General features: G+C 37.2%; 1 protein-coding gene across 3 annotated transcripts in view; it reads left to right on the top strand.

Moving 5' to 3' along the window:
* TRPC6 (transient receptor potential cation channel subfamily C member 6) overlaps positions 1–16647 on the top strand; it is a 112467-nt gene that overhangs the window by 75640 nt on the left and 20180 nt on the right. The window contains exons 3-5 of one of the 3 annotated variants that reach the window (XM_007448546.1): positions 5257–5442; positions 7334–7498; positions 13256–13472. In XM_007448546.1, coding sequence (XP_007448608.1) covers positions 5257–5442; positions 7334–7498; positions 13256–13472 — 568 coding nt within the window. The remainder of the gene's footprint in view (positions 1–5256; positions 5443–7333; positions 7499–13255; positions 13473–16647) is intronic. The other 2 variants (XM_007448547.1, XM_007448548.1) reach the window with 2 other exon arrangements.

The following is a 16647-nucleotide window of genomic DNA, read 5'->3' as shown; positions in this document are numbered from 1 at the left end:
TCTTTTTCTTCTCTGATTGCTGTGGCTAAAACTTCCGAAACCATGTTGAATAATAGTGGTGAGAGTGGGCACCCTTGTCTTCTTCCTGATCTTAGTGGAAATGGTTTCAGTTTTTCACCATTGAGAATGATGTTGGCTGTGGGTTTACTGTGTCATTTAAAGCTTGTGTTTCCTTATTTATTTTCATTTGGGTTGATCTGTCTGTTGGTGTAAGTGGGATGTTAAAGTCCCCTACTATTATTGTGTTACTGTTGATTTCCCCTTTTATGGTTGTTAGCATTTCCCTTATGTATTGAGGTGCTCCTATGTTGGATGCATAAATATTTACAATTGTTATATCTTCTTCTTGGATTGATCTCTTGATCATTATGTAGTGTCCTTCCTTGTCTCTTGAAATAGTCTTTATTTTAGAGTCAGTTTTTCTCATATAAATCTTGCTACTCCAGCTTTCTTTTGATTTCCATTTGCATGGAATATCTTTTTCCATCCCCTCACTTTCAGTCTGTATGTGTCCCTAGATCTGAAGTGGGTCTCTTGTAGACCGCATATATGCAGGTTTTGCTTTTGTATCCATTCGGCCAGTCTGTGTCTTTTGGTTGGAGCATTTAATCCATTTACATTTAAGGTAATATTTGGTATGTATGTTTCTATTACCATTTTCTTAATTGTTTCGGGTTTGTTTTTATAGGTCTTTTTCTTGTCTTTTTTTTCCTTCCTAGAGACGTTCTTTTAGCATTTGTTGTAAAGCTGGTTTGAAGGTGCTGAATTCTCTTAACTTTTGCTTGTCTGTGAAGCTTTTGATTTCTCTGTCAAATCTGAATGAGATCCTTGCTGGGTAGAGTAATTTTTGTGGTAGTTTTTCCCTTTCATCACTTTAAATATATCTTGCCACTCCCTTCTGGCTTGCAGAGTTTCTGCTGAAAGATCAGCTGTTAACCTTATGGGGATTCCCTTGTATGTTATTTCTTGCTTTTCCCTTGCTGCTTTTAATAGTTTTTCTTTGTGTTTAATTTTTGTTAGTTTGATTAATATGAGTCTTAGCATGTTTCTCCTTGGGTTTATCCTGTATGGGACTCTCTGCACTTCCTGAACTTGATTGACTATTTCCTTTCTCATGTTAGGTAAGTTTTCAACTAAAATCTCTTCAAATATTTTCTCAGACCCTTTCTTTTTCTCTTTTTCTGGGATGCCTATAATTCAAATGTTGGTTCACTTAATGTTGTCCCAGAGGTCTCTGAGACTGTCCTCCATTCTTTTCATTCCTTTTTCTTTATTCTGCTCTGTGACAGTTATTTCCACCATTCTATCTTCCAGCTCATTTATCCATTCTCCTGCCTCAGTTATGCTATTGATTCCTTCTAGAGTGTTTTTAATTTTAGCTGTTGTGTTGTTCATTACTGTTTGTTTGCTCTTTAGTTCTTCTAGGTCCTTGTTAAACATTTCTTCTATTTTCTCTCTTCTATTTCCAAGATCATCTTTACTATCATTACTCTGAGTTATTTTTCAGGTAGTTTGCCTATTTCTTCTTCATTTATTTGATCTTGTCAGTTTTTATCTTTCTCCTTTGCCTGCAAGATATTTCTCTGTCTTCTCATTTTGTCTGATTTACAGTATTTGAGGTCTCCTTTCCCTAGGCTGCAGTTTCATAGTTCCTCTTCCTGCTGTTCTCTTCCCACAGTGGAGAGGTTGGTCCAGTGGCTTGTGTAGGCTTCCTGATGGGAGGGACTGGTACCTGTGTTCTGGTGGGTGGAGCTGAGTCTTTTACCTCTGCTGGGCAGGGCTATATCAGGTGGTGTGTTTTGGGGTGTCTGTGAGCTTAGTATGACTTTAGGTAGTCTGTGTGCTGATGGGTGGGTTTGTGTTCCTGTCTTCTTTGTTGTTTTGTGTGAAGCATACAGCACTGGGAACTGCTGGCATTTGGGTGGAACAGGGTCTTAGATTCAGATAGACGCCTCTATGAGAGCTCTTGGCGATTAATCTTCCCTGGGGCCAGGAATTCTCTAGTGGTCCAGCTTCCTGGACTCAGTGCTCCCACCCCAAAGCCTCAGACCCGACTTCCAGTCGAGGAACTAAGACCCCGCAAGTCACTCATTCCCACAATAAAGGGGATTAAAAAAAAAAAAAGACTAACAAAACCCCAGACAAATGGTAAAAAGTAAAATCAAACAAAAATAGAAGCAAGGAAATACACACACATACAAAAGAAATAAAAATAGAACCAAATAAAACAAAAAGCAAAGAACAAACAGACAAATAGAGGAACTCAAAGGCGAAATCAAACAATTAGGATCAAAACTAACAAAAACGCAAAACCAAAGCAGTGTGCCAACTGAAGAATAAAGTAAGGAAATAGAACTGATAAAAAGGATTAAAAAAATAATAATAAAATAAAAAGGGAAAAGAACACAGAACAACAGAAAAGCAAAGTAAAAATAGAAATATATATTTAAAAAGTTATAAAACATGAAGATCCCAAAAGACTAAATTATAAAAAATAAAACTAAAACAATAACAGCAACAAACACAAAAAAGAAAGAAAAAGAAACAAACAAAAAAGCCAGAACCAACAACAAAATGAATGAAAATTCTTAGTAATAGTTATGTTTCCCTGGGGTCTCCACTGTAAGTGTCCTTGCACATGCAGTGAGACACAGCCCACCTCTGCCTCCCCAAGAAGCCCTCCTCTGCCTCTGGGCTGGTCTCTGGACCTGCTGTGGGCCCTGTGGGAACCACTCAGACTCTGATCTGGCCCAATTCCTGCATGTGCTGGCCCCCAAAATCCACAGCTGCCAGAGCTAGACTGTTTTCATTTGTGGGAACACTCATTGTCTACTCAGGTATTCCATAGACACAGGGTCTACCTAGGTGATCACGGGGATTTAATCTGCAGCTTGAACAGCTGATGGAAAGATTTTTGATCTTCTTCCTTAGTCGGCCTGTTCCTGAGGTTCAGCTTTGGTTTTATCCCTACCTCTCCCTGTGCTCCACCCACAGGAATCTGGTCCTGAGGCTGCCTTGGAGATTTTGGGTCTGCCCCTGTGAGGCCAGGGTGCAGAGGTGGTATGGCTGCTTGGATCACAGGACCCCTGGTGGCACCAAATGTGCAGGGAAGCTGGCGGCCACGGGCACAAGAGATATGGCCCAAGTGAGGGCCTTTTCTGGTGCTCAGTGTAAGGTGTGTGAGGACCAGCCCTGAGAAGGCTTCTTTTATTGGTGCCGGTGTGTGGGGAGAGAGAGGTTACAGAGGGGCTCCTCCCCCTGCATGTGACTCAGCAATAGCGCCCTGCTTCCATGGCAGTCCAGTCTTCCTCCATAGGCATTCCCTGCTGCGGATTTCCTCCCTCCCGTCCCCTCAGTCTGTTTCCCCACAGCCAACAGCAGTTCTCACTCCAGGTCTGTTCTCCAATGCCCACAGTCCAGCTCCCAGCCCCCTTGCACACCTGTGAGCACACATCCCAGTCTGGGGCACATAGGGCTGTGGTACAGACCACCTGTATATTTCTCACTCTGTCCCGTCTGCCATAGATCAGCCGCTTCACCCTCTTCTGACAGCCTCAAATGCTTTTCCCTTCTGTCCTAATCGATTTCCCTGTTGGGGGGGGCGGGTTCCCTGAATTCGGGTATCTCTCCTCTGCTTCAGCTCCCCTGCCTCGAGGTGCAGGTCCCATTCCGCTTCCTCTCCCCCTCCTTCTCCCTCCTTTTTTTCGTCCTATCCAGTTATTCAGGGATCTTTATAGTCCTTTCTGGTGTTGAAGGTCTTCTGCTACTGTTCAGCTGGTATTCTGTGAGAATTGTTGCATCTGTAGATGTATTCCTGATGCATCTTGGGGAGAGATGAACTGCACGTCCTCCTACTCCTCTGCTATCTTAACTCCCCCTGCAAGGAATCTTTTTAGCCTACAACACAATGGTGGCTTCAAGATGGAGGAGACAACTTAATTCTGAACCTGCAATGCTGGCTTTAGGAGTAAACTCTGCCATGGAGGCAGTGACCTCAAGGGACCTTAGTTTTTTTTGGTTTGTTTGTTTGTTTGTTTGTTTTGCAGTATGCAGGCCTCTCACTGTCGTGACCTCTCCCGTTGCAGAGCACAGGCTCCGGACGCGCAGGCTCAGCAGCCATGGCTCATGGGCCCAGCCGCTCCGCATCATGTGGGATCCTCCCGGACCGGGGCACGAACCCGTGTCCCCTGCATTGGCAGGCGGACTCTCAACCACTGCGCCACCAGGGAAGCCCGGGACCTTAGTTTTTTGATGTGCAAAGTGGGACTGGTATTTCCCTGGTTTGCCTCCCAGTTCTTCATAGATCAAAATAGAGAAGCATTCTACAAAATGACAAAGGGTCTTACAGGCAAAGGGTTTAGAGCCAAACAGGGTTACATTTAAAGCCTCATTTTGATACTTAGTGGCTGCATGATCTTGAACATATTATTTAACCTAAGTGATCAAGGCAACTGTGAAGATTAAATGATATGATCCACTTGGAATGCAACAAGTTCTAGCTAATAGGTTTTCTTTATTAACATTGGGTTATAAATGGCCTTATTTCAATGTAAGAGAATAAAGAAGAAGGAAATATCAGAAAGACCTGAATGAAGATATGAATGCATGGTGTACGTAAGTTCAAAATGAGTTTTTGGTGTTTAACAATGATCTGTACTCTCTAAATCCTCCCAAAATACCATTAGTTCATCAGCAGTAAATTACAGTGAAAGCATTTTCATTAAATTTCCTTTTCTCCAAAGAGAAGAATCTCAATTTGCAGACTTTATATTAGATCTCGTCTTTTGACCCTGTGTTTGGTACATAAAGTTCCTCAGTAACAATTTAGTAAATAGATAAGTGATATATGTTTGCTTTTGTCTAGCAAATATATATTATGTGCCTAGCTGATGAAGTTATGAACATAAGAGATATATGTATGCAAAATAGTATGAGCATGCTGTGGGAAATGTTGCTTACTTTATATTTCTCCTGAATCAGCAGATGAGTTTGGCACAGTGCAGTACTTTTTGATAACTTTGGTTATGTTTTAGACAAATTTCCTCTTTCAGGATATAAATAAAATCTTTATTGCGCTAAGATATCTCAGAGAGTGCTCAGCAGAACAGCAATTGAAGATGTTAAAAGAATAGTAAACCTAAAAATAGAGTTTTTTTCCTCTACAGACCATCAAATCACTGATCAATTCTGCAGCATAACATAGTAAAATTTGCTACTTCTACATTATTGTTTTTTGCTTTGCTTTGTCTTTCCTAGAATGACTACAAAAAACTGTCAATGCAGTGCAAAGATTTTGTTGTTGGACTCCTCGATCTGTGCAGAAATACCGAAGAAGTAGAGGCCATTCTGAACGGGGATGTTGAAATACACCACAGTGGTGGAGATCACGGTCGTCCAAATCTCAGCCGTTTAAAACTTGCCATTAAATATGACGTAAAAAAAGTAAGGTCAGGCCTGAAGCCCCTTTTACATTATTTCAGTTTTTATTGGTGCTAAATCGGGATGAAGGGTTGGCATAATTAGATTGAGTTGGGTTTTTCTAATTAATTGCACTAGGTAGGTTCTCTAACAATTCTAAGTGCCTGGTTGTGAGGCATTTAACCTACACTAATGCCAGTCTTTAAAACCTAGACTTGTTTATGAAGTGATTGACACTTTCTTTTACTTAACTAATGATATAAAAATGACTTTCTGTGTTCAAACTACAAGGCATTTGTTATAGGATAGGAACATCATTATTTAAGACCCAACTCGGTTTTCCCATTTGTTAATATATTCCAATTACAGACCAATGCCTTCTATTCCTTCTTTAGAGCATTTGAATCTCCTTCATCTTTATTTATGGAGTATTTTTACCTCTGTCTTCATGTGGTGCCTCCTATCCTTGACTGCTTTCTTAGGTTATGCAAGATATCTTAAAAAAAAAAACAGTTTTTAAAGGTAGGTTTTCTAATAAAAGTAACACAGACTTATGGTAAGCTTTCAAACAATATAGACATGCCCTCTTTCTTTCTTCTCAATTCTTAACGGAGAGTAGTTAATCAATATTATATTTCTCTCCATAAATTTATACCTTGGACATCTTCACATATCAGTAAATAAACATCCACTTAATCTTTTCAAAGGCTGCATATTGTTATGTTTATTTATATTGTTATGTTCATTTAGTCAGTTTACTATTTAAGGGTGTTTATTATTTTCTTCATTTTTTTCGTTATTTCAAAACATTTGCTAAATTTCCCTTCAAAAAATGTACACCAGTTTACACATGTCAACAGTGTGTGAGAGGGATTATTTCTTCCACTCATAATGGGTATTATTTTTTTTTCTTTTTTTAAAATAGATCTTTATTGGAGTATAATTACTTCACAATACTGTGTTAGTTTCTGTTGCACAACAAAGCAAATCAGCCATATGCATACACATGTCCCCATATCCCCTCCCTCTTGAGCCTCCCTCCCATCCTTCCTATCCCACCCCTCTAGGTCATCGCAAAGCACCCAGCCGATCTCCCTGTGCTACATAATGGGTATTATTAAACCTTACCATTCTGAGAAGACAAACATTGTATCTTGATTTAATTATCTTCCAGGTTAACCATCCTTAAGAAACATTTTTAGTTCCTTTATATAACCTGTCCTTTGTCTAATTTTATATATTCTTTACCAATTGTTATTTTGAGTTGTTGCTTTTTGTATATTAAATAATGTAGCTCTCTGTCATATATAAGGTTCATTTGTAAGCAATAAATATGAAAGAATAAAAAATTCTGAAAAATAAAGAGTGAAATTTAATTATAAAGTTTTCTTAATTGAAAGAGTTTATGGTGCAGGAATAAAAAGAAATATCAGTAGAATAGAATAGGCAGTCAAGAAAAAGACCCATATGCAAATGGGAGCCTAGTATAAAATAAGTTTAGCATTTTAGGTCAGTGCAGAAAAAGTCGTATACTTAAAAAAAAAAGTATTTAGACATCTGATCTAGCAGGATCTTTATATCACTCCTTCTAGATGGAAAAAACATATAATCATAAAAGTCCTTTCGTAAAATATTGATGAATCATTTTCCAATATTAAATTTCCAAAATTGTTTGTGCTTTGAAAGAAAACCCATTAGTCATAAAGCAAAAGTTGGAATCTTTGAATTTATGTAATACATATTAGAACCCCCTGCCATCTTGCTTGATACCTGCCCGCTAGATATTTTACATTTGTTCTTTAATTCTAACAATATATTTCATGGGCAAGAACAGAACATAATATTAGAATGCAAGAAAAGAGTTTATGCTGAATCTTTAAGCAAGCTGTTAAATGTTTTGTCACTCCCCTGCTAGTTTGTAGCTCATCCAAACTGTCAACAGCAGCTTCTGTCCATATGGTATGAGAACCTTTCCGGTTTGCGGCAGCAGACCACGGCAGTCAAGTTTCTTGTGGTCCTCGCCGTTGCCATCGGACTGCCTTTCCTGGCTCTCATTTACTGGTTTGCTCCGTGCAGCAAGGTATGTCTGTGAAGCCTGCACCTCTATTATCTCCTAGAAGTGTATTTGGTTTATATATCAGAGCCAGTTAAGCAAAGAAAATTCTATTTCCCAAATAAAAATTTCAGGGAAGTCAGAGTTGGGTTTAAATAATCTTATTGTTTTTAATATTATAAAAATAACATATATTTGCTATAAGAAACAACGAAAGCAATGGAAAGAGAAAATTCACCTGTAATATTACCACTGTTAATATGCGAAAGAAAACCTCAGTATATTTCCTATTTGTCTTCTCTCTAGTTACACCTATGCATATATTTTTACATTTTTGATGAGGTATGCATTGAGCAGATATCTCAAATAACACCCTAAAAGAACATGTTTCCTTTTATTATTTCTCCTCTTGCAAAATCTGAAAGTTTTTGTTTTGTATTTATTTTAGCGAATATGACCAGATAAATCTTAATATAAATAAAGGACAATTGTGTAAATATTACTATAATGCTTGTTTCAATGAAGACTATTTGTTTTAAGGACAGAGTACATTGTAACCTGACAACAAAGATAGCCTGTTTTTTGGGTTTTTTTTGTTTTTTTGGCAAACTCTGCCCAGAATTTGATGAAATTAATTTGTTCAGATGGACCTAGCCTTTCATTAGTGCGACGGAAGAAGTTTGGAAAATGTTGACCTGTCATTCTGTTAACAGGCATAGAGATTTGTCTGCCCTGCATTGCCAACAATCTTATTCTGCATGATTTTGAAGCCACATTTCTGGAACTGTCTAAGTTTCAACTCTTAGAGTCAGACTGAAATAACTCTAAAGCTATGTGGCTGAAATGTCTGCTGGACCATCTATTTATGTGCCATGTAGATATGCCAGTTGAATCACTTGCTGTTGTTAAATCTGGGCATGACTCATTTTCAAATATTTGTAACATGTGGGTGCAAAGACATATATCACCATTACCAACATATTTTCTTATTATTATTACTTAGTCATATATTTGGTGCTTTAACCTTATAGGAATGTTATTAAGTGGCTTATTGTAGGAAGCTGGTGCAAAGCCTTACATAGTGGGAACTTCATAATTACTTCCATTGATGATGATAGGAACTGCTGGAAACTTGGCATTTTCTCCTGAGGGTAAAATCTGTCATTATAAATGTTTTTCCCTTAAATATATAAGGCCAAAATTTGGCCTTATATATTTATAAATAAATTATAAAGGAGGAAAATAAAATGAAAGTAGTGACATTTACTAGAATTAGAAATTTATAGCATGGATTTTTTTCTAGAAAGCTAAGATTTTTCTTTTCTTCCCTTTTTCATAGGAATGACATTTCACTTTGAAAAAAGAGTTAACTCTCCTTACTAGAACATAAGCTACATCTACGTATGTAGTCTCTGTTCTGCTTCTACTCACATTTCCTGGGTCTTCAGAGATTTAACCTGAATTAAAAGTGGGGGGGATAAAAAAGTGTGCGGGGGTTCTGAATTATCCTTGTTATTACTCTGTGATCAGTTAAATTATAATATCTCTTCTAAAGTGAATAATTGTGCCTACCCATATCCAGTGAGTTCAAAAGCATAACACCTTCCAGAGTGTTTGGTGTTTTGACAGACTAGTTTTGGCAGTCCTTAGAGTTGCACATTTCTTAAATTTTGATTGAATCCTAATTAACCTGATTTCCTTCACTATTTCTTCTTCCCTGGCCATGTTTCTTTCTGGTATCTGTTTTCCATCCTTGTTTATGAACCCTGAGGCAAATAATCAAATTAAAAGGACACTGTCAAGGACACTGCATTTTTTTTTCATATCTAAAATCTATTTTACTGTTATTTAATGTTTGAAGCATGATGATAAAATCTATTTTACATTTTTCCCTTTAGTAATATATATAAATATTATTTACAGTTTAGAGAATTGATTTTTTTAAACAGGGGGGAGGTTGCTCAAGCTATATTGATGCTTTTATTTAAAATATTATTTAAAATATTAAAAAATTCCAAAGCATCCATGAAAATTAAGCGAGATCAAATTGCAGGCCTATGCACCTTGACAGAGTCCCTGTTTCTATTTAAAGTTTGGTTTTCTTTCCTCAAGTCTGCTCTTTTCTTTAAGAAATTCTTTTTGTCCTTACTTGTTCTCTTTTTCCACCATAACCCAAATGTGTTTTATACTCATTATAGGTCATGCTGTGATTTCAAATCATTTTGGCTTAAGCTATCTTCAACTTTTTCTGCTACTATTGGTATTTGATGGTTATTTGATCATCAGTAAATACTTAAAAAGAGTATGATATCATATTTAAAAGCAGGTATTTCTTTCAGTGCTTACTTTCAGTCATTTTTCCAGGTACATCAGTTTTTCACCTTGTTCAATTTTTCTTTACAGTTATTTTTTAGAAATCTGTTTATGTCACAGAATATATAGATGACAAATTTTACTAAAATGAATAACTCACTTCAGTTCCTAAAGTCCGTTGAGTGGTGCCAGAATCTCCTTTAGTTTAAACAGAAACACAACTCCCAATGATTTGTAATAAGAAATAGAAGATATGATTATCCAAACACACCATTTTAGTTTCCTGTTAACCATCTTTTTGTTTGTTTATGTGTTTGTCTTTTTAAAATTTTATTTATTTATTATTATTTTTTAAACATCTTTATTGGCGTATAATTGCTTTACAATGGTGTGTTAGTTTCTGCTTTATAACAAAGTGAATCAGCTATACATATATTCCCATATATCCTCCCTCTTGCGTCTCCCTCCCACCCTCCCTATCCCACCCTTCTAGGTGGTCACAAAGCACTGAGCTGATCTCCCTGTGCTATGCGGCTGCTTCCCACTAGCTATATATTTTACGTTTGGTAGTATATATTTAGTAAGCAACAAAAGTACCTGGTTTGATTCTCTTCTCTCCCTTCTGAATAAAATAAAGGAGTCATATTGTGTAAGAACCAGGAACCCAGGGAAGAAGGAAGGTGAGGCAGGTCAGAGGTGAGGGGCAGATCAGATACTGTGCCCTGAATAGCTGAACGTTGGCTTTAGATGTGTCCAGACAGCTGAACTCAAGTTCCAGACCTCTCAGGCTTGAGGCACACTCTAATGTGGGTAGCTTTATTCTCACCCCGTTTTATGTATCCAGCCTTTTCTCTTCTCCTTCTCCTATTTTAATTTGTGCTCTCTTGAGTTTTTCGTAATTTTGTATTTTGAAGGCCGCCTCAGATTCTCTCCTGAACAAAGAAGGGAATAAATAAGTTTTTCATGGATTTTACTACTAATAGTCAATGCCCCAATCCCAGTTTTCCACAACAGTCAAATAAACTGAAAACTAAAAAATTGGTTTAATATTTATAATAATAGCTCTTTTCACCAGGAAGATATTGAACCTTGCAATAAATGATTAAATAAATCTTGTACACGAGATTGAATTTTATATAAAACATGATTAAATAGCCATGATTACAATAAATTGTATATAAAGCAAATATAGAATTAAAATTGTATATGTGGCACATCATAGAAAAATAAATTAAAGTCACATTAATGTTCAGTTTTTAATAGTCCATATTTTTTTAGAAAACATTGCTAAGGACAATAGGCAAAAGAAAATAAAGCCTACTTTCTCTCCCATTTGTTTTAACTTTATTTGAGAGCTCTATTTAAACAAGATCTTAAAAAAATACTGAAAGTACTCTTTGATTCAATCTAATGAGCATTTACTTATGGAAGTATGGTTTTTGGACAACATTTTTACAGCAACCTTTTACAAAGTAACCTTGGATTGGGTCTGCAATATATCTAACTGTATAGATCCATTGGCTTAAAACTAGATAGATAGAGTGGTTGATCTATTGATCTAGATAACACACACACACACACATGCATGTATGTATGCACGCACATACACACCCTGATATTCTGCCTGGCCTAAGATTCTAAATATCAAAAGAGAAGGGACTAAACTATGTGATTCATCCTAGCTCTAACTTTTATGATTTTGAAAACCATATAGACAGATAAAGTGTGTAGGAACAGAGAACATTGATTGCACTCCTTCCATTATAGCATTTAGCTTTTTAAAATCTTAGAACCGTTTGTTCTCTAAGAATTTACATATATATGTACTTCAATGAGAAAATATGAACTTGTTTTGTAAACCAAATAGAAACATTAACTCAAACAAGTATGCCTGGGTTCAGATTCCGGCTCTACCACTTATAAGCTGTGTGACCTTTAAGCTAGTTTCTGGACCTCACTTCCTCAGTTTCTTCATCCATAAAATGGGCATTTCAGCAGCATATACCGCTTTGTATTGTAATTATATCATGGAATTAACAGGGTAAAGCACTTAAAACAGTACACACAAGTACTGGCCAAGTGTTGGTGGTATTATTATTAATTTTTACATTTTTCTGTAATAATAAACTCGTTTGAAAAGCTGTCGAAAGCTATTGGCCCTCTCCTAAGAAAAAATCTTGCATACATGTATTTGAGTTTTGTTTATCATTACAGGGGATACACAGAGCCCTTGAGACACATCCTGGGCACACACCATCCATCTGCCCCAGCTAGGATTTGTGCATCTCAGATGGAAATGATTCCTGTACTATAATTGCACAAGAGCTTTTATTTTATCTCCATATTTCATATGAAGAATCTGACTTTCACATAATTTAGGAAATTCACTCATTGCTACTCAGCTAATGAGGGAATGAAACTGGAACCTGAACCTAAAATGTGTTGGTTATGTGACCAGAGATGTATGTAATTGCCAATCTGCATTTTTTACCACACTGATGCAATTCTAGCCAAAAAATCCCACAAAACTTTTTTTTAAACCTTTTCCCAAAGCCTATGAACAGCAAATATAAAGTGATTTCCAATAGGCTTCTGCAAATATAAAAAACGGTTTGAAGACCCTACAGCCACCCTTACAAACTGCTCCCATTGAGTCCCCGTTTCCAGCCTCTGCACCTGAGACCCACCCCCTACTTGGTTTCTGTCGCCTGGGCCAGCTCCAGTGAATTCACCCATTCTTCCTCAAAACTCCCTTCCCAACACGAGACCAAATGTTTTAACCTTTTGTTCCTATCCCATATTTAAAGATTTAGAGACGTAAAAAAAAAAAAAAAAAAGACACTTGGACTTTTTTCAATCCAGTGTCATTCCAGGACATCTTTCCAGTACGTGATGGGAACTGCCCGGCTGTCCTGTCCTGGGCTGGGACTTCTCTTCTTGGTGCTCCTGACTCTTACTCCATTTACAGCATCACTTGAAGCCTGATTTGCACCCATGTCAGTGAAATGCACATGAGGACAACAAGCAGACAAACATCAACCAAGGGTGTATACATTGTAAAGCAGATTCAGGTTAATATTTTCATTGCTGCTTCCTCAATACTTCACACCCACTAAATTAGTTTTCTTTTTATGAGTAATGGTGATACTATGCTCTGCCTTTTTTCATTATTATATTCATAAAATATTTTGTCAGTATTATATGTAATATCTTAAGAACTTAAATATCATTTAATAGAAATTAATTTATTTAACTATCAATCCAGAATATCAGCATATGTAGCTGAGCAACGTGACCAAAATTTTATATCAGCATAAGGAATTATTTTTCTATTATTAGTTATATAAAGGTACATAATTATCTTAGGAAAACATTGGAGTGCACAGATATTTATTCTTGTGTATACGTGTGTGTGTTTTGCAAAATGTACAGAACAAAGCTAAGATTTTCTTTTGGTGTGTGTTGTGGCAGATGGGGAAGATAATGCGTGGCCCATTCATGAAGTTTGTAGCACATGCAGCCTCCTTCACCATTTTTCTGGGGCTACTAGTCATGAATGCAGCTGACAGATTTGAAGGCACCAAACTCCTTCCTAATGAAACCAGCACAGATAATGCAAAACAGCTGTTCAGGATGAAAACCTCCTGCTTCTCATGGATGGAGATGCTCATTATTTCCTGGGTAATAGGTAAAGACTGATTTTTCTGTCATCATTTATTTTTACAGCCTTAGCAGTAGGACTGAATGACACTGATTCCCTCACACATCAGTTATACAGATGTATACAGCATGATACAATGCTCCACACAGCATGATTATTTTGTTGTTGTTTTTAAAGCACAGTTATCTTGGGTTCATTATCAGTACCACAGTCTTCTCACATGCCACATGCTTTTTAGATTTCTAAGAAAAACCCAGGAAGAAAATGAACAGGATAGTATGAATCAAACCCTGCCAGTGACAAAAAACTGCCATTCATGTTTTAGGAGAGCTGTGACTTCAAGTTTAAAAATAACCACATGGTTTTACATTGCAATTTAATAGGAACTGAAGGTAGTAGCCACTCACATCTATTGAACATTTGTTATGTACCAAGAACTGTTCAAATCACTTTACATACATCATATCACGCACTCTGTTTGTGCCTTAGTGGTCCAATCTGTCATATAATAATGTCTACACTACAGCATTAATGTGAGGATTAAGTAATTTGCTTTAGATCTCCCAGATGGTAAGTGAAACAGAGGGTATGTGGTCTTAATTACTATGCTATTTGTCTTTAGAATCACTCATCCATATGGCTTGTCATTAAATATAATGCAAATGAAAGATATTTCAATTGGATATTTATGAATCAATAAAGTCAGTAGCTATTACCTACCTAATAGTTGTCTAACAAAGTGCCCTCATTAGATAATGAGGATACTGAAGTGAATGAAATGCAGTCTTTATAGTCAAGGAAGTTAAGTCTGGCGGGGGAGGGGACAGGTCAATAAGTAAATCAATAAAGAAAACCTATGTGACACATACTGTAACTGAGGAGCTATTAGGGTGTTATGAACACACATGGATTGGGCATCTAAATCTGAATGGGGTGGGGTGTGGATGGGGCGAAGGAGGCCTCCTTGAACAGTATGTTCAATCTGAGACTTTGAAGATAAGGACATGTTAATCCTACAGAGTGTTTATGGGGAGTAAGGACACTACGAGGCATGGATGCAAAATGTTAGATGCAAAGGTGTGACTTCATGCATAGTCAGGGCCTTATGAAGATTGCTGAAACTCTATCCATAGCCTGGCTTCTCCCAGGGGTTGCAAAGGTCGACAGCTGGCACCTCATTTGCAAAGTCATGTGTTAGGTCCAGCTATAATGCAGGTTCACTTATGGATGTGGGTGATGGGAGATAAGGGTGGTGACATGGCCAGAGGATGATTTTCAGCTGTTGGTGATGTGATCCATCACATTTGAGAAAGATCACAGTGGTTGTGAGGTAGAGGGTGGTTTTGGGGAGGAGTGAGTGTGGAGGCTGAGAGACAATTGAAGTCTGTGAGAAACATGGTGCCAGAAGTCAGGGCGTGGGGAAAGGAGTTGAGAGCTTCTTAAAAGATACACTTCAAAGAACTTGGTGATGTATTGTACATGGAAAGGGAGAACTGTGGATTCTGCCTTGGATTACTAGGTGGTGACTGCAAGTCTCTAGGAGGAAGAATTTAGAGGGAAGATCGTGCTTGAGACTGGGAGAACGAAAAGCTGGTAGGTAAGTTTGGGTTGTGATTGACTTTGAAGTGCCCATGGGATTTCCAGTTGAAGATGTCCACTAAAATGCAACCCCTGGGAGAAGCCAGGTTGTGGATAAGGTTTCAGCAATCTTCATAAGGCCCTGACTATGCATGAAGTCACCTAGGGCGTAATGTGGAGAGTGTTAAGAGAAGGCCCAACGAATCTTCATACAAAACCATTGGTAGCCCATAAGCTTGGTTCTCTTCCAGTGATCTGGAGAAGCATCTGCAGTCAGTTTTATATCACTTCTAGGGCAGAGGATGCCTTCTTGGCTTCCTCATACTAGGGCTGATAGGATGATCAATTGAAATACTACAAAGCACTATACAAATTAACACATGATCGTTCTAAATGCATATGAGGTAATTCAGCAGCATTGAGAGTTATTCAAAACTTCTGAATCACTTCATTTCCTAGAAATGTTCCAAGGAGAAATATAGTGTCTTAACATGTGAATTGCATCACTAAAGTAAACCTTAGATAAAGAAGAGTTTGATTTTCCACTTTTTCTTTTCAAATTTAATTGATATTTACCTTATAACATAATGCTATAAGAAATAAATTACATTTCACTTTGAATATTTGATTTAAAATAAGAATGATCATTTGGACATTGCCTTTACCTCAAGCTGAGAGCCTATATGTTATAGGTTTTGTTTTGTTAGTATGTTAAAGTACATATTACAGCACTTGGCACGTAGGAAATGTTTAATAAATTTCAGATAACTATGATTACTATTAAACTCTTCATTAAGAGTTCATGTGTTTTATATGGAAGTGCTATTTCCTACTGAAAACATATTAAGCAAGATATGACACTTCAGTTCAAGATTAAACTTTGAAAACATTAAATTTTATGTAAGAGGATTAAATACAATGAATGTTTATTTTATTCTTTATCAAAAATAATTTTCTCTCCTCATACTAATATTTTAATATAAACATTGGAAGTTTTTCCTTTTTCACTTGGAAACCTAAACCAAGAATGTTAACTTTTAATTTTATGAATAAAAGCAGTTTCCTTGGAACAACTGGCTGGATAACCTTTGCGGTTGAGATTCAGAGATGATCTCACAGTATTCATTTAAAGGGAAAACAAGGAACAACTCAGAATGGACAGCTGATACTTTGTAGCATATGTTAGATGCCTGGTTCAATTTCTGACACTGGTATTTATTTTTCTTTTTGAAGTTATTCTTGAAAGACAGTTGCTGTACTTTCTGGAAATATTAATAAGAAGTGGACTAGTTAGGTCAAGATGCTAGTTGGCTTGAGGGAAAAGACTGACATTATTGGTCACAGAAAGCAAATTTATATAATTTTTAGTAGACAAAAAGTTGAAAGGCTGGATGATGGAACTGACATTCCAGGAGATCTTGACAAGGCTGAAGGGCAAGCTGAAACCAATGAGAAGTGTAGCAGGAACACAGGGAGTGGGGAGACACGCTTGATGACGCTTCACCTAAGGAGCACTTTTTAACTTAACATCCAGTGTGAGCTGCTGAGGAAGCAAATGCAATGCTGGGTTGACCCTTCAACAGAAGGAGAGGACAGCAGGCAAGGGCCGTAATTACATTCCTGC

The sequence above is a fragment of the Lipotes vexillifer genome, unplaced genomic scaffold, assembly GCF_000442215.2.
Source record: "Lipotes vexillifer unplaced genomic scaffold, Lipotes_vexillifer_v1.1 scaffold593, whole genome shotgun sequence".
In the NCBI taxonomy this organism is placed as follows: Eukaryota; Metazoa; Chordata; class Mammalia; order Artiodactyla; family Lipotidae; genus Lipotes; species Lipotes vexillifer.
This window is presented reverse-complemented; position numbering and strand designations above follow the sequence as displayed.